The 19455-nt window shown below is 31.2% G+C and overlaps 2 protein-coding genes across 2 annotated transcripts; both read right to left on the reverse strand.

Annotated features, from left to right (window-relative positions):
* Positions 1 to 2814: 2814 nt before the first annotated feature.
* LOC145609531 (uncharacterized) lies at positions 2815 to 5495 on the reverse strand. Its single transcript, XM_081664991.1, has 2 exons — positions 5296 to 5495; positions 2815 to 4030 (listed from the first exon to the last, which is right to left on the reverse strand). The coding sequence occupies exons 1-2, from the start codon at positions 5493 to 5495 to the stop codon at positions 2815 to 2817; spliced, it is 1416 nt and encodes a 471-aa protein (XP_081521117.1).
* Positions 5496 to 11282: 5787 nt separating this feature from the next.
* Positions 11283 to 13956, reverse strand: LOC145609532 (uncharacterized). The gene is made up of 2 exons (XM_081664992.1): positions 13757 to 13956; positions 11283 to 12525 (listed from the first exon to the last, which is right to left on the reverse strand). The coding sequence occupies exons 1-2, from the start codon at positions 13954 to 13956 to the stop codon at positions 11283 to 11285; spliced, it is 1443 nt and encodes a 480-aa protein (XP_081521118.1).
* Positions 13957 to 19455: the final 5499 nt, after the last annotated feature.

The following is a 19455-nucleotide window of genomic DNA, read 5'->3' on the forward strand; positions in this document are numbered from 1 at the left end:
TTTGTTTTAAAAAAAAAACTGAAAACAAAAAAACGATGCCAAACAAGTCCTTCAAAAGTATTGAAACATGAACTTATACAAATTAAATTCTTGTTGGGTGATCCCAAATCATGTGTGGATATTCCCACCTTGTTAGGGTATGATGAAGAGGGGTTAATATTAAATTGCAATTTTAACAACTTACTAACAATGACACCTTTATGATGAACTTCATATGTGGCAAGCCACATTCTGTAGTCGGAGTTATTCGATGCTCAGGGTTACTCAAGGGGTTACACAGTCAGTTAAGGATTATTTTTTATTTATTTTTGACAAGAGTCAGGGATTTCTTGATTGGTCTCTGGTTACACGGTTAGGGGTTACTCAAAGGCGAGGAGTTACTCGGTCAGCCAGGGGTTACTTGAGAATTTAGTCGGTCGGTCAGGGGTAACATGTGTGTCAATTGGCCACATGGCCTAGTGTGGCCAGCCACATAGAAAACATGTGTTTTTATTTATTTATTTATTTTTTTTATATATATATAACCTTATTAAATATCTATACTTTAGGTAAATCCTATACAAATTTTTTTGTTGGTGTGTCCTTTATCGTACTCTATATGTTACTTTTGGGACAACCTATATTACAGTTTAGAGTAACGAAATAATGCTTTGATTTGCACATTATATTGAGTATTTTATGTAAGGAAACTTTTTTGCCAAAGGGTAGAACTATTATAAAAATAACTAAAAACAAAGTATAATTAGGCTAAGGCCCTCAAAAAAAAAAAAAAAAAAAAAAACCTATAATTAGGCTAAGTGAAATAAGATCAATTTTTATCTTTTAATTTGTTTTAATCATAGGCAATTCTATTATACCTCTCTTTTAATTTGTTTTAATCATAAGCAATTCTATCATTCACAGTATATAGCGGTATTTGTCATGTATTGTAGAATCTCCCATTAATTATGCTAATTGGTCAAAACCTTAAATTGAATATTTACATTATGTTAAATCTTTTAATTTATTAGCTTGGTTAAAAAAAAATCTAAATATGAATATAAACATAAATTTGTAATTATATAAAAACAAAATTTAAAAAAATTAACGGTTAACACACAAATTTGGTATAAAAATCAATTTTTAAATATATTGTAATTAATATTGTAACAAATCATTTGTTGGTAAAGAATATTAGGATCCCTCAAATAAGGTAAAGTATGTTTAGGATAAATTTAGTGAAAGCTATCCCCCCCTTCCACCCCCAAAATCCCCAATTCACGGAATCAGTGGTGTAAATTTTTTATTTTTTATTCTTTTTTTTAAAAAAAAAATCTATTTCATTATTTCTAAAACCAATGTTATTTATTTATTATTATTTTTTTTATTCTAAAATCATATGACCACCTTCCTATTTTACAGTTATTATCTTTGAGATCTTCAACCTTCAACAATGACCTGTTGTTTATATTGAGTGCTTCAATATTCAACAATGGTGGATAAATAAAAAAAGTGTAATAAAATTAAATAAACAAGAAATCATAAGATATAATATAATACAAGATTCCTTAATTAAATGAAAATATTAACGAAGATAATCATATTGATTATAATCTACTATAAGCTAGTTTGACGTGAAATTGAAGAATAATCATGATAGTTATACATTAAATCTATTAATTTGATATAATTTGGTAATTTTGGATGAATAATGAAGATTAGAGGTTGAATATGAAATGTCCCATTAATATGTATGTTAAAAATGAATTGCGCCATTGAAGAAAGATCAATTTTATAATTTATTTAGATAGTACTTTATAATATTATAATTTGGGGAAAAAAAATTACCCTCTAAGAAAACAAACAACACTTTGTTGACTGGTCGCTGACTGGTCATTATTTAAATGATGTGTAAATTGGACTTTTTAATTTATAAAAAAATGTAATATTCAACGGCTAAGATTAAGCAGCAAACATAATAAACGGTTTAGATCTAATCTCTTAGTGTAGTCGACCATAGTCGTCCGTAGTTGTCCGTAGTTGACGACTACGCTAGAACCATCGTTTGTGGGAAGTCAAAATTCCCATGAATTTCATTTTCGCCCTTTTGTTTGGTTGACACAAAAAATAAAAAATGGGGGCAATAAAAATTTATGGGAGTTTTGACTTCTCATTAAACATGGGAACTCACTTACCTTACCCCCCCTGGTAAGTAGAAATATTGAATTCTCATGAATTTGATGATGGAATTTATTTCCTACAAATTGAAATTTCATGGGAATTTACACTTTCTTAATGAACCAAACGACCCCTGAAAATAAAATATTCTGTAGCATGCAATATGATATTTTTTGTAAGTGATTGAAAGAGTTGGCAATGCGCTTAAATGTTTAAAACTTTAAACATGGTTTTAGGAAGAGTAATTTAGTAAGGGATTATGGGTTAGACCAAGGGAGATTGAAAGAGCTGACAAACAAGTTTACACAGGAACATAAAATGCATTTAGTAGAGCAATATTGATCAAAGGAGTTGTAAGTACAATAATAGCATGCATAATACTCTTATAAGGATAAGAAAAATCATTAGAAATAAAGCTCTCTTTATTAGGGGAAAACCTAATACATGCATATATAAAAACGTTACTAACGTATTTCTTGGGGCAGTTGTGCAAAGAAAGTGCACAATTATTACATTGCAATAAGAAATAAATTCGGAAAATTTGAAAAAAAAAAAAAGAAACAATGAGCAAATGCATGTAAAACACAGTACACATACAGCTAGCAAGAAAGAAACAACTAACATGGCAAACATAGTTGTTTGATGGATAAGAAAGAATCAGATAGGTTCGTAGCGGACAACGGAATCGAAGTGGTAGGCATTAACACCGGTGTAAACACCATCGGACATAGTGGTCCTTTTGATATCTCCGTTAGACATATGATCAACCTGATCATACGAATATGGAACATCACACTTTCCTCTTGTTGCTATAGCACTTACTATTGCCTTCTTCTTGGGTGGCACTTTGACTGTGAAAGTGCTTTGCACTTGCTCAGATTCCTCAATCGATCCTCCCATATCGTACTGCTCCGAGTATTCAGCTCCAATTTCTATGGATACGTCTCCAATGAATGGGATGCCGCTAGAAATTGAAACATTGGTACTCACAGCCCATGATTTGCTAGTATTCCAAGTTGAAGTCGTAGTTTTAGTATAGGTAAGTTGAAGTGTGTAGTCTTGCACTTGGTCAGTTGGGTTATTGACTACTCCTTCAGCCAACGTGAGAGGCTTGCGACCGTAGATCCTAGCTCTATCAAGATGGAATTCGAAAACATTCACTTCTCGCTTCATTATGGGTTCCACCACTTGTAACCGAGCATCTTTTGTTGTAGTATCTGACACGGGAAGTAAACCATATGCTGTAGGCTCAGTTGTTTTAATTATACGTCTTTCCAAGAATTTATTAGTGTTTAGATGACGTAGAGCAACAACACCCTTGTCAAGTCTAACCACCGAAAATAACATATCCGTATCTGTGGGATCATTTTCGTCATTGTAATCTTTAGAGCAGGAAATTAAACCTTCAACTTTTGCGGTTTTGTTTCTCCAAAACAAACCTAAAGTAACACTCTTCAGATAAATGTGGCCATCCCGAGTAGTAAAGATCTCAAACACATTTCCTTTCTGTCCAATGTCGTCATTATGTAAGAATGCGACCAATTGAATTACAGAAGCAACATCATATGTATTGAGAAAGAAACCATTTTGGTCCTTAAATGCAATATATTGGGGCAGCACAACAATTGATGATCCGTAATCCACCACTGCAGATACATCTTCAGCTGTGGCAAGAGGTTCCAAGCACAAGTACATCTCACGATCCGAAACAACGTCACGTCTCCCTACGGTTTTTCCAAGTTGAACATGAACAAACTTCACTGTCTTGCCATCATCACTAACGTTGGCCCTAAACAAAGTACAATTCCATGCCGTTTTGTCTTCCACCGGATCTTTTGCTGCTGCAACTATCCAGTTTTCGCTTTCAGATGATCTGTAAAAATAATTTCAGCATTTCATTTACTTTTCTTTTTAATTTGCATCATGTCGAGAAAAGTCAATCAGATTAAATGCATCATGAAAAAACGCCATAATGTCTGTAAATGCCTACAAATCTAAATTAGTTTGCTAAAATCTTAAATAGGCATTCATCCCTATTTAGTTGACACGAATTTATCGGCCCAAATTTTTAATAGTTCTCATTTGGACTATGCACGTTTGAAAATGCAACACTTTGACCATAAATATCGTTAGTTGCTTATTTGTAAAAAAATATAACAATTGAATATTAATAATTTAATCACCGAGATGAATCAAATGAGACCCAACATGACTATGCTATGTCCTATACATTAAGAGTAATTTAGAAGATTCTTCATAATGTCAAAGTTATAAATGGGAACTATAAAAAGGGACACATTAAGTAAAAACTAAAAAGTTTGATAGAGCTCTTGCGAATATTAAAAAAAAATAATAAAAATTTAAAAAAAAATAACATAAGCGGATTTTTTTTTTCTTTGTACCTACTGCATTTAAAAAAAAAAAGAAAAAAAAATTGTAACCTCAATTAAAGCTAATTTGATAATTGTGCTCATTTCAATTATATTCAAAACTACTCCGTATATCTTTTACTCACTCTCATTCTTGTGTGACACATGGTGTGTAGTTGATTCATTTTCACTTTATTTTTGCTTATCTAACCTAAACTTATTTTCCCCTAATCTGAACTTATTTTTTCTGATATATATATATATATATACATATATATATATATATATATATATATATATATATATATATATATATATATATATAATGTAAATCACAAATTAACATTAGGCAAAGTATGTCCAATAAATAGAGCAAAATTAAAAGTGCAAATGGAGCAAGTAATAAATTATGAAATTAAAGCAATTAAATATCTTACATGAAACAACAAAGTACTCCGTATGTTTTGACTTATTTTTTCAGATATGATCTGATCTGAACTTTTTTTTTTTTTATATGACCTAAATTGAACTTTTTTTTCCTTTTTTTTTTTTCTTTTTCTGATATGATCTAAATTGAACTTATGTTTTCTTATTTGATCTACAATAAGTAATAAGGTATGAAATAAGGTAAATTAAACAAGATCTTACACTTTAAGCTTTTTTTAGTTGTCTAACATACAAAGTACTACGTATATATGCCCAAACTTTTAAAAAAAGAAGTGCATTATATAATCGTCCCAAAAAAAGAGGTTAAGAATAGCATTGATACCTGACCCAATATTTGTTGTTATAGCAGGATCTAATATGGGCTATACCATTACCAGCAGACTCTACAGCAAACTTGGCTCGCTCGCTCACCACTTTATCAGTGGAATAAGCAAGTTTGCCATCATCTTCTACGCCCAAATACTTAAATGGTGCGATCCCATATGTTGCTTTCAGTGCAACATATTTTGGCAAATGAACCATTGCCTTTAAGTTTTCCGTCACTACTTATTAACACAAACACGTTTTACGTTTGTTATTTTTATGATGAAATAAAGCAAATTACTTTTTTAGTAGCTTGATTATATTTTGCTCATAATTTTCATGCATATTTATAGGCCAAACTACTTGCCACTTAGACAATTTATTATTGTACTACTTGCCACTTCAATTCTACATTTTATTAATGTACTACTTGCTATTTCTACAATTTATTATTGTTTCATTGTTTGTGTAATTGTGAATTTCATGATCCACCCGACACGACTCCCAAATACTCCGTATCATGTTCCTTTTATAAGTCAAAAGTCTTTATTTATGTTGGATGTCAAATAATTAAAAGTTTTTTTTTTTTTACTTTGACCCCCTTTGACTTTTACAATATTCACCACCCCTCCTTTGACCGTGTTTTGTAAATAATATGTAAGGAAAAACATATTCATCATGTGAGATCTTTTTAATAAATTTATCTCAATAAATACTATCATAATATAAAACTTTTATATTTTTTACTCATGGAAAATTAAAATCGTTAAAATTTTAAATTGATAAATGTGATAAAAAAAAAAAAAGGGTTAAGTAAAGAAGAACGAAGGAAGTATTATAGTATGGATAGTAGCACTTTGAATCATTTTTTATACTGTTGCATGAATAGCTGTACTTTGAATCATTCTTAATAGTATGAATACCTCATTTTTTTATAGAATGAATAGCTGTACTTTGATTCTTAATAGTATGAAACTATGGATAGCTGTGATTAATTTGAATAATTGTGAAATAAAAAATAGTGTAGGAACTAGGAATTAGGATGTTATTATATACCAATAAGGTGTATAGTACTTTTTAAGGAATCTCATATACATCGTACTAACATGCACCACATTTAAGCATGATAGTTGACTCCACCTCAATCAGGGGTTGGGGGTGTTAAACTGTCTTAATAGTTCCCTCTAGAGTCTAGGTTTCTTCTTGAGAAGGTGTTTTCCTAGTTTTTGTAGGGTTTATTCGGTCATTTAGGTTTTCTTTCAATTTTCTCCCTTCTCCTGGTCTCCCTCGTCGTGATCGAATATTGGTAGGGCTACCGTACCACTGGTTCCTTATTGATCCGTGATAAGCCTCAAATTCCCTTTTTAATCGCTTATAATAATGCATTCCATCCTTACGATGGTCTTGATCGGTGTAGATGATTTCTCTTTTGTCATTGGAAGTTCTAATTTGTTGGTGGTGGTTTGTGCGGCGTTGAATTGGTTGTCAGATCAACGACTACAATTATTAATTGAATCAGTCTTAATCCAAAAACTACTAAAGATCGCAAGGCCCCTTGTAGAAGAAGGCTGCAGAGGACAGCGATGCAAGAGATGAAGGTATTTATCAATGTCAATTCTCACTCGCACTCGCGATCGTAGTTTTACAGATTTACAATTGTTATTTGATTCAATTTTCATTGTATTAATTGTTTATGATCTTTTATTCTCTTTTATAGATGTCGTATGTATGACTTCTTAATAATGAATTGATATTCCCTTCAAAAAAAATTGTCTTCTCACAAGCCCTTATTTGAGCCCCCATTAATGCTCAGATCAATGCAACCAATAATTCATAAATCATGTGGTTCACTTAATTACATAATTAATTAAAATAGGAGTATGTGATTAAAATAAAAGTGAAATTCTCATCCATAGCCCCTTTTTATATGGATTATCTTTGGTAGCTTTCTATGGAGTATTATTTAAAATTTACTTTTGTTACCTAGTAAACTTTAAAACATTAAAAAGGTTGTTAAGTTTAATGACATATAATTTATAAACTAACTGGGGTTAGGTTTACTTACTTTTGGCTTCAAAGTTTCCCTCCAAAACAAATCCAACCCTCCCTCCATATATAAACCCCAACCCTTCCTTCATGCCTCCCTCTTCATTTCTTCTCTTTTCTGGGAATCGATTCTACCCCGCCCTTATGGCTCTCTTAAAATAAAGTAAAAACCGGTACATCACGTGTAACACCCCAATAATTCTCTCTTAAAAACCTGTGAGAAACCTGTAAATAACCTGAACAAATCCAAGAGAATTACTGGTGTGCTACCGCCACGTGTTCAAACGTTAAGGCTATCTCAGAAGTTAGCAGCGGAAAACCAAAACAGTTTTAAATAAACCTCAAAGCAAAGTATTTAAATCAAAATAAGTATTACAAGTTGGAACCTTTAAGGCCCTTATTCAAAACCCAAAAGTAATAGTAAGTAAATAAAATTCAGTGTTAAAACAAACTTAAACCAAGAGGAAAAGTGTCAATTAAAATCGAGTTAAATAAAATCAAACTTGCAAGGAACGCGAAAATAAGCAACCAACTCTCTACTCAAGATCCCACAACCCTGATGAATGCTGCATGTGAGAGAACCTGTGGTTATTCTGCTCCCCAATATTACAAGTGTAAAAATTGGATCGTCACAGGGTCATTGGAAGGCGAAGGCCATGACCAAAGAAGGACACACACACAAAAGCACGCAATCAGCAAAACTGAGTACATACAAGCTGCAAAGTAAAATAAGGAAGTACTTAACATGCTACTAATAATCAATCATATGCATCATTAAATCACAAACTCAACACACGACTCGATTATTTAATTTATTAAGACTCCACTAGCTAATAGTAGCTAACTCATTTCAATTTATTCATTGGATTTAGCAATAGACAAGGTTGTCCAACCCATGTCCCATTTGGAACATCAATAAAGAAAAACCCCATGCCTCCTTTCGGAAACATCAATAAACATCCAACGACCACGGGCGCGACTCCGTGACCGTAGTTAGTATGAGATCTCACCTAACTCCTAGTTTTAAAAAAAAAGTATTTGAAATAAGAGACTCGTAGATCAGACGGCCTCGAGAAAAGTACACGGCTAATACCCCATGTACCCCAACCCCTGATTGTCATTACTCCAGAAGTGCACCAATCCAGAGTTTTATTGCTCATCCATCTTGCACTTTACGTGATTTACATGTTTAGACTTGGTGATGACTCACATGCATAACAATTCAATCAATCCAATATCAATTAAATCAAGTAAAACGACTTTTCACTTTCAATTCTTGATTTATTAGTGGCAAGAAACATTTATTATTTATTCCTTTACTACCTCGGTGTATAAACACCTTGAGTGCATAAGGCACCCCAAACTCTTAACCTTGTCTTATAAGACATGAACCATTCCTTTACTCATTCTATTTCATTAAATCATGAATGAGTAATAATTAGATCATTTCACCAATCACATACCTTTGCCTCTAAGCACACCTTGCATAATTAGTACATAACCAATAATTGCAATAAGAAATAGTGCACATCAAATGAAATTCACAATGTATAACCAAACAATTTCACCCAGTCATCCCTAGACATGATACTAAGTTCTCGATCCATCCTTAAACATGCACCTAAAAGCAAGGTTTTGTAACTTGTACGTACCTTGAGTAAACAATTCGATTGGCCACTTTAAAGACTAGAAATCACCTTCTACAAAGTCCTCTCCTAAACCAAATAATAAAGAATAAATCAATACCAAAGCAATTAAAATTACAGCAATACTAAAGTATTTAAAAACCTCTCAAACCATTAAAATAAAGTCCTTAAATTACTCCAATTAGCCAAAACTAATAGTACAACATCCCAACTACAAGTTTAGGTGTTAAAATCATGAGAATATAGTGTTTAATAATAAATTACAGCAACTTTAAAGTGGTAAAATAAATCTGAAAATTTGGTTTAAGCATATAAAATAATCCCATAAGTATAATTGTTTGAAAAAGCCATCATATAGCAATTTAGTGTGTTAAAAACCTAAAAATACATTAATTCAACGTAATTAGAGGCTTCAAAATAGAAGATACAAAATCTGAAAATTTATTAATAATCAAAATAATTGAACTTAAACATAATTTACATATAATATAATTAGATAATTTAATTAGTACGTTTTAAACCCTAAAACCATGAAAAATCAACATTTAAACCCTAAATTTATAATTAAACCAAATCTGAAAATTCATTAAATAAATTAAACATGATGAAACTCATAAATTTATAAACTTTAATAACCCAAGTATAAAATCAAACCATGATAATAATAATTCATAAACAAAATTTTAATAAAGATCAAAACTTTAATTAAAAAAAAAATAACAAGAATAAGAGGAGGAGAAATAAGGGAAGGAGAAAGGAGGAAGGGGCAAACTGCTGCTGCTGGTGGCTCGGCTGGAGGCGCGGCGGTGGCTGCTGGCGGCAGGGGTGGCAGCTCGGTGGTGCTGCTGGCGGCAGCACTGTAGCAGCAGGTAAGTTTTTTTTTTTTTTTTTTTTTTTTTTTTTTTCTTCTTCTCTTCGTGAAACAGTAGGAGGAAAAGAGAGAGTTTTCTTTTTTTTTTTTTTTTTTTTACGTGAGATAGAATGAGGGAGGAGGGGTATAAGGGTTTTTATTTTGGGCTTTTTAATTTCCTAATTAAATTAGGAGTGGTATTCCTAAATAGACTAGGATTATTTGTAAATCAATAATAAAAAAAACACTACTTTATTTTAAAAACTTCCATAAAATAATTTATTTAATAAAATTACCATAAATATAATTACAAGAATAACATATAATTAAATTGTAATTAAATTAAAATGTGGGGGATTATATCACGTGAATCGCACAGTAATTATTACTTCCTCCGTTTTCTTTTACTTGCAACACACCTTTTAGGCACGCAATTTTAGGAGATGGTTAGTGAGGGTAAACGAGCGATTTTATCAATATAATTTTTACACGAATATTAGAATAGAGTTAAGTATCATTTGTAAAAATTATAATGAATAATTTATCCGTTTACATTACATAAACCTGACCTCAAAACACGTGCCACGAGGCTGTGTTGCAAGTAAAAAGAAACGGAGGAAGTATATTATATTGTAAATTGTAATTATAAAAAAAGTTCAAAAATATAGAAAACACACAAATGTTGAGTACAATGAAATAGAATAATAGAACGAATAAAAACAAAGATAGTAGGCTTATCTTATACGGAGTAATATAGATACTCGGTATTTGTTAGAGATATCGGAAAATATATGTGTGATATATTTTCCGTATATATCATTTAAGAGAATAATATATTTAGGATATTTATGTTAAGATATTATTTTGAGAATATATCATTAGGATATATGGTATATCTTTTAGGAATATTGTTTCCTATCTTATGAGCGTAGGTTTTGTATAAATACTCAACCTATTGATGAATAATGAGCAAGCAATACAAAGCCATTCTATTCACACATATATTTTCCGATATCTCTAACAGTATTTATTTTTATTGTACAGGGTAGATTTAATCATAGTAGATAGGCTTGATGTGGAATTGTGGAACTTTAAAAGTTTGCAAAATAAAGGATACTACGCCGTAGCAATTAGGAGTAGATTCAATAAAAATTTTGATTTTTTTGACTCAATCAAGAAGAAAATTAAAGCAACTATTAGGAAACCAATTCGATTCACTCAAACTAACTCAGGACTTTAATTTTATTTTTATTTTTATTCATACTCAGTAACATAAATTCATAATTCTATTAACCATGCGTAACTTTTGGATTGACATAATTCAATCTCACAGATAATAGACGACTTGAAAAAATTAAAAAGTTTTGACTTAGATGCAATTGATATGATCCGCATCAAGCTAAGGCTCAATCTCTCCAACTAACTCCGACCCAATTGAAGGAAGGAAGGGAGCGAGCGTACATATTAGAGGGGTTCGTAACGAACCTGGTAGTCTAAGTGGTACGAGTTAACCCCAGTATATATACCATCGGACATAGTAGTCCTATTTACATCTCCATTATACATTTGATCAACCTGATCATATGAATAAGGGACATCACATTTTGCTTGTGTTGATATAGCACTTACGATTGCCTTTGTAAGGGGTGGGACTTTGACAGTATAAGAGCTTTGTACTTGCTCCGATACCTCGACTGATTTTCCCATATCATATTGCTCTGAGTACTGTCCTCCAATCTCTATGGACTGTTCTGCGACATTAGGGATTCCACTGGTAAAAGAGACCTTGAAACTCATATTCCATGATCTGCTAGTATTCCAGGTTGAAGTCGCAGTTTTAGTATAGCTAAATTGAAGTGTGGTCTGTTGCTCATCCTTAGTTGATGGGTTAGGTACTATTTGCTCAACATGTGTGAGAGGCTTGCGACCGTAGATCCTTGCTCTCTCGAGATGAAATGCGAACACATTGACTTCTCGCGAACGGATGGGTACTACCACTTGCAGCTGGGTCTCTCTTGTTATAGAATTTGAAGTTGGCGTTAATCCATAGTTGTCTCTTTGGATTGGAGTGGTATTTTTAGAGACCACATTTTTTTCCAAGAATTTATTCGTGTCTAAGTGACGAAGAGCAACGATATCCTTGTCAACTTTGGCTACCCAAAACAGCATGTCTGTGTCAGTAGGATCATCACCTTCGTCCTTGTAATCTTTGTAGCAAAAAATTCTTGTATGACCTTCTATCCCCATGTATTGTACTTTGCTTGTCCAATACTTTTCGGAATGAACACCCTTCACATAGATATGCCCATCTCGAGTGGTCAAGATCTCGAACACATTCCCTTCATGTCCAATATCATCACTCCTGAATGATACGTTCGTGATCAAAAATAAGGGAAGTGTTTCGACATTGAGAAATAAGCCGCTTCGGTCTTTAAATGCAACATACTGAGGCAGTATCATAATCATTCCGTAATCAACCACTGCAGATACGTCTTCAGTGGTGGCAAGAGGTTCCAAACACAAGTACATCTCACGATCCGGAGCCACATCACGTCTCCCTACAGCTTTTTCAAGTTGAACATGAACAAACTTCACTGTCTTGCCATTATCACTAACTTTGGCCCTAAACAAAGTACAATTCCATGCCGTTTTGTCTTCCACCGGATCTTTTGCTGCTGCTGCTATCCAATTTTCGTTTTCCGATGACCTGCGTTTTAAAAATATATAGAGCGATACATTACTTACCATCGATAAAAAATTAATAGTACTAGTTTTTACTTTAATGGATCAATGGAGCTCCTCAGAAGCGATATCATCAGTTTAGGGGTGTTTAATTCTTGTATTGAGAATTTAGATCTTTTAAGGTATGATGATAAGTGCCGAATGACTATTATTATTTAATGAAATTACCCCCTTCCTATTTTATTCAAAAATTATATATAGTGCCATGAAGATAATACAACTTAGTTGGTAAGATAGATCTCTAATTAAAATATAGTTGCGAGTACTAGTTCAAATCTTACATTATTACATTTTTAGCTGTTGTTTTTAGTAATCAAAAACTTTTGTGTAAATTAGGTTTACAATGATATTAGTATGCATCTAGCTAGGGTAACTTTTAGCCAATTTACGGTTATCTTTAAACTTTTTTTGGTTAACTTAAACCTAATATGTAGTATAATTTTGATGTAAATAAGAAATGAGATAAGTTTTATAAGTGTACGTAATATATACTTTCACAAAAAGAGAGTATTTTTTTCTCTTTTTTTTCAAGATTGCTACACCCTTTGATAATTGTATTTCTACTAGCTAATTCATCTATATTTATTTATTTGTAGTAATAAGTAGTGACTTTTCTCTAATATTTATTTATTTGTAGTAGTTATAAGTAGTGACTTTTCTTCAATAATAATAATAATAAGTTGTATGACTTCCCACTAAGGGCATGTTCTCTTCTCTTTTTTTTTTTTTTTTTTTTTTTGACGGAAGGGCATGTTCTCTTCATCTAAAGTTCAGTTCAATTTAGTTCCTAATATCCTCCTCTCATATAATATTCAGTTTAGTTCAATCAATCAGAACATGTCCTAATTTTTTATAGATTATATGACTTTGTCTGTTTTTGAGATTTAATAATAATAATAGTAATAGTAATAGTAATAGTAATAGTAATAGTAATAGTAATAGTAATAATAATATTATTATTATTATTACTATTACTATTATTATTATTAATAAAATAATAATAATTAAAAAAAATAAGTTAACCCTTCAAAAAAAAAAAAAAAAGTTAAAGTATTTGGTGCCTAAATTTCTATCAGGTTCAATAAGTTCAAACAAGTGTATAAGTTATGTTCAAGTAATTCATGTCCAATAAATTAAAGTGAAAAAACACTCTCTAATACAAAAAGGTTTTAAGCATAGTAAAGAATTACAGATACCTGACCCAATATTTATTGTTATAGCAAGATCTAATATGGGCAATACCATCTCCAGCAGGTTCGATGGCAAACTTGGCTCGATCGCTCACCACTTTATCAGTGGAATACGCAAGTTTAGCATCATCTTCCACGCCCAAATACTTGAATGGTGCACCACCATACGTTGCTTTTAGTGCAACGTATGTTGGCAAATGAACCATTGCTTTCAAGCTTGCCGTCACTCACACTTCACACACACACGCTTGTTTTGTTTTATCAAGAAAATTACTCTTTGTGTTTCTTTTTAGAAGCTTGATTATATTTGTTCATAATCCTATGATATTTATACCCCAAAATACTTGCTAGTTGTAAGGTAGCAACTTGCTACCTTACATTATTTTATTGTTTGTGTACTTGTAAATTTCATATTCCACCCGACACAGCTATTAAAACTCATGTTCGTTAACAAGTCAAAGTCATTGAATATCTATATTTTTGAGATGGCACATTCTTCATTTAATTTGGTTAATAGATTTTTTTTTTAAAAAAAAAAAATATGAACATCAATTATTTTATTTTTTTACTGGTAAGTCACGTGCACCACTGTGCACATAAATAGATCGTCAGCTTCTTGAGTTGAGTCACACTACTCCGCAAACTACTTGCCACTTCTACAATTTATTATTGTTTGTATACTTGTAAATTTCGTGATCTACCCGACCAGTGCAGAACCAGAATTTCTAAGTGAGGGGGGGCAAGATTATACCTACGTATGTATAGTTTTGCAACTATTGAATTAATTTTGCAACTATTGAATTAATTACATTTTAAAAACAAAAAAAAAACAAATTTTGTATACAAGAATTAAACCAACCCCTCTACACCAAAATTTATGATAATTATGAGCTAATTTAATTAATATACTGAGCCAAGGGGGAGGCCAAGGCCCCCGCCAGCCCCCACTTGGCTCCGCCCCTGCACTCGACACGACTACCAAATACCATGTTCCTTTTATATAAGTCAAAAGTCTTTATTTATGTTGAATGTCAAAAAAAAATGTTCTATACACCGTATTTAACTTTTTGAATTGGACATCTTCTTCTTTTACACTTTGTTTGGATAGAAATAAATGGAAGGAAAAGAAGAGAAGAGAAAGGGAGGGGGATAAATTCTCTTGTTTGGGTAAAGGATTAGTGGAAGGAAGGGGAAGGAGAGGGAGGCATCCATTTTCCCTCTCTCTTTAATAAGCATAATCCCTCCAAAATTGGAGAGATTTGGAGGGAAAGTGGAGCTAACATCCCCCTCCCTTTCTTTTCCCTTTCCTTCTTCCTTTTCCCCTCCCTTTCCTTTCCTTCCTTCTTGAATTGCTATCCAAACAAAGCATTAATCTGGTTAAATTAAGCTATCAATCTAGCATTATACCCCTTCGATCCTCTCTATTCTTATTACTTTGATTTTTATTTTATTTTTATATCTCATACTAAATCAAAATTCTTTACATGCCATCATTCACATCCTCCTTATATATATAGGGGAAGGATCTGGTGAGAATAGGCCCATATGTGAGAAAACATACTTATATATATGAGAACTAATCTAGAATTTAGAGCATGTGAGTAAAAAATTTTAACATATGATTGAAAATTCAGATCACATGATTTTCACTTCAAAACACATGGTTTAAAGTTTAAAACACATGAGTAATAATTTTAAACATCTACATGAGTAATAATTTAGAGCATTTAATTTTGGACTTAGAATGTGTGGTTAAAAAATTTAAAAACTTGATTTATAATTTAGAAAATTTGAATAAACTTTAGAAAATTTGATTTAAGATTTAGAACATGTGAATAAAATTTAAGAACACTAGATACTAAATTTCAAACATATGAATAAAAATTAAAAATACAAGATTTTAAATGTAGAAAATATTAGTAATATTAGAACATGTGAGTAAAAGTTTGGAACATACGAGTAATAATTTAGAACATATGATTAGAAATCTTAGAGTACAATTTAATATCTAAAACATATAATTTAAAAGTTAGAACAAATAATTTAAGATTTAGAACATGTGAGTAATAATTTAAAACAATTGATTTAAGTCATTTTAGATTTAGAACACGTGATTTAAAATTTAGAACATCTGATGTTAAAATTTAGAATATAAGAGCGTTCTCACATATGAAAGATTTCTCATATAAAAAGGAATTCTCACAAGACCCTTCCCCTATATATACATATATATATATATATATATATATATATATATATATATATATATATATATATATATATATATATATATATATATATATATATATATATATATATATATATATATATATATATATATATATACACATATACATATACATGTGTATATATATATATACTACCTCCGTTTCTTATTACTCGCAACAAATGGGTATTATTTGTGAGATATAAAATATTCACTTGTTGCAAGTAATAAGAAACGGAGGTAGTATATATAAATATATATATATATATATATATATATATATATATATATATATATATATATATATATATATATATATATATATATATATATATATATATATATATATATATATATATATATATATATATATATATATATATACACACACACATATATATATATATATATACACATATATATATATATACACACACACATATATATATATACACACATATATATATATTTATATATATATATATATATGTATGTAAATTTTACATTTTCCCTCTTCACCGCAAAACTCTTTATCTCTCCTCCATTAAAACTTATTTAGTTGAAGTTTCAATTTCTAATTCTAAAGATGATGAAGTAATTGTGGCTATGAGCTATAAACCTAGTATGTAATTAAAATATGCATCCTTATGTAAAAGCTCAATCTGCACATTTGTTAACAATTATTCACATAACATTTTAAATATGCACATTTTTTACAAGAATAATGCACATGTAGCTTAAAAATTTTGCACAATTAAATTTTACTCTTCATTGTCTTATTTTCTAACTTACTGTCCATGACTCACAAATTGAAGCCATGGATGGATTTTTTTTTTTTTTTTAATATGAGGACAAAGATGTTGATGAAGGATTTATGTCTTTGTCGTGTGCAATTACTAGATATATAAATGGATCAAATTATGGAGATAATTAAGTTTGTACACTTAGGTCGTCATTTTATCATAGCTAGAGGTACTAACGATCTTTGAACTAGTAAAATAGGCCAAAGCCCAATTGGACGGATCCTATAAGGTCACACAAAGGGACTTGATCGAGCATTAGAGGACGAGGCCCATCATAAGCCTCATCTCTCTAGTTGGCCGGCCATGTAGGGGAATTAAGAGGGTTTTGGGCTTCGTGTCCTAGTCTAATTATAATATGATTATAAATAGACTGGGTGCCTAGGTTTCCATGTAAGCAATTAACTGATTTTTTGATCAAACCCTAATTAGCAAACACGAAGCCTAACCCTCTCATACTTCTCTCTCTTTCACGCACGGCTCTCCCCTCCTCCTCGGCGCCGATGGTGTCTTGTGGTGGTGGTTCGTGCGGTGGTCGGTTGTCCATAAAGGTAGTGATCGCGGTTTTCCTCAATCACTCGACCAATCTAGTATTGTTGGACGACTCGTTCGAATCTCGTGGACTAATTAGAGAAGCAACACTTGGGGCTCTAGTCTCTCCCTGATTTTCCTGTTGAATAGTTACGTGGAATTCACGCATCAAAGGTATGATTATGTGTCTTGTGTGTTATGCATGCGATTCTTGGGATTAGGTGCTATATGAATATGATTCATGTTTTCCGCATTATAGTACTTATAAACTCCTACAGTTGAAATGAGATGATCATGGAGGAGAGAGGGAGAAATGATAGATGGGGAAAAGAGAGAATCAGGTATGAGAGATCGAGAGAAAAATTGGGGGAATTTATTTTTTAGATCTTCTGTGCAGAGAAATAAAAAGGGAAGATTGATGAATATGGAAGGAGGAGAGGGAAAGGAACAAGGGAAAGAGAAAGAGAAGGGTATTGGAGAAAAGAAAATTTTATGTTATTTACAGATATGCCAGTAATGAAACATGCAATATGAGCCATTAGATTATAATATTTGTACGCACTAGATCACTTCTCATCCTTCTCATTTGACCCTATATATATATATATATATATATATATATATATATATATATATATATTTATATGTATGTATATTTATATGTATGTATATTTATATAGGGTCAAATGAGAAGGATGAGAAGTATATATATATATATATATATATATATATATTGGTTTAGAATAAACCTCTATGTAAGGTAAAATTGCTAATTAGGGCTTGTTTGACATTATTTTTGGTTTTCGGTTTCCTTTTTTTAAAAAACTAAAAACCTAAGGCCGGAAACAAGAAAAAGATGTTTCCACTTTTTTGTTGTCAGTTTTCAAAATTATCATAATAATAATAAATTAACTAATTTTTGTTTTATCCCGAGTTTAAAATTAAATTCATGAAATAATTTTTCGACGTATATGTCATGGAGCTCTTTTATTTTCACTTCGAGACGACATTGAGAATATCACACCAATAAAGAATGAATAGAAGGTTGTTATATACTTTCTCCGGTTTATTGCAACAAAGGGATAGCGCACGACTCCGAGACAAAACTTTTAAGCTTGATTGTTAAAAAATAAGGGCATGTAATTAAGTATTAACAAAAAAAAAGGTCAGTAACCAAGAATAACCACCTAACCCAGAACAACCACCACCAAAATCATTAACAAAGGAAGTAGTATGAATAGTAGCACTCTGAATCGTTTTTAATAGTACAAGTAGTATGAATAGCTGTACTTTGAATCATTTTCAAAGAAAATATAGTAGGAACTAGGAAGTTAATATACCAATAATTCAATAGAGTGTACTTTTTTAGGAATCTCATATACTTCGTACTAACATGCACCACAAATCAAGCTTGATACATAGTAGTTGACTCTAGCTCAATCAGGGGTTGGGGTGTTTCTTCCTCATTGCATGTGGTTCATCACTGATAAAAAGCCCCATAAATGCTCAGTACACGTGGTTCACATCTGTCCTAGGTTACGTTACGCTTTTATGTCAATCTATACTAATATATTAAAAGGTGTTATATACCTATTTATACATGTAGATCACACGTGTGACATATTTTTTTTCTTTTTTTTTCCCTTTTTTTTTGTAGTAGCGTTGCTTTTTGGTTTATTTTTTTTAATTTTTTTGGTCTTTTCCTCCCTATCTCTTAAAAAAAAAATTAATTTAGATAACCCTCGTAAATAGTATTTGGACAATTTTACCTTTAAAACTAAAGTTGTTACATAAAACCAAATCGAAAGAGTTTCCTGATCATGGATAGCTATTATGCCAAGATTGCCAACTATATTCCTGAAAACACGTTTATTTACATATATATATACCCCCATTTATGCATGTGATGATGTGAATCACATGTAGTATGTAGTCATGTATGACTTTTTTTTTTTTTTTTTTTTTTGTCTTTTCTCTACCTTTTAAAAGTTTGAGATAACTCTAATAAATAGTGTCTAGATTATTATATTCTTTAAAACTATAGTTATGAACTTATGACATAATAAAACCACTCTGAAATAGAATCTCGATCATTGCTAGCTATGTACGCGCATAGCGCACGTTAGCCACCCTAACTAGTAATTAAT

The sequence above is a fragment of the Chenopodium album genome, chromosome 23, assembly GCF_948465745.1.
Source record: "Chenopodium album chromosome 23, dcCheAlbu1.1, whole genome shotgun sequence".
In the NCBI taxonomy this organism is placed as follows: Eukaryota; Viridiplantae; Streptophyta; class Magnoliopsida; order Caryophyllales; family Amaranthaceae; genus Chenopodium; species Chenopodium album.

Bases quoted from the DNA above. Each gene is read 5' to 3' on its own strand.
- LOC145609531 (XM_081664991.1), bottom strand. From the start codon at position 5,495: ATGGTTCATTTGCCAAAATATGTTGCACTGAAAGCAACATATGGGATC. The intron at 4,031-5,295 runs GTATCAATGCTA...TTATTTTTACAG, and splicing joins AACAACAAATATTGGGTCAG to ATCATCTGAAAGCGAAAACT.
- LOC145609532 (XM_081664992.1), bottom strand. From the start codon at position 13,956: ATGGTTCATTTGCCAACATACGTTGCACTAAAAGCAACGTATGGTGGT. The intron at 12,526-13,756 runs GTATCTGTAATT...TTTAAAACGCAG, and splicing joins AACAATAAATATTGGGTCAG to GTCATCGGAAAACGAAAATT.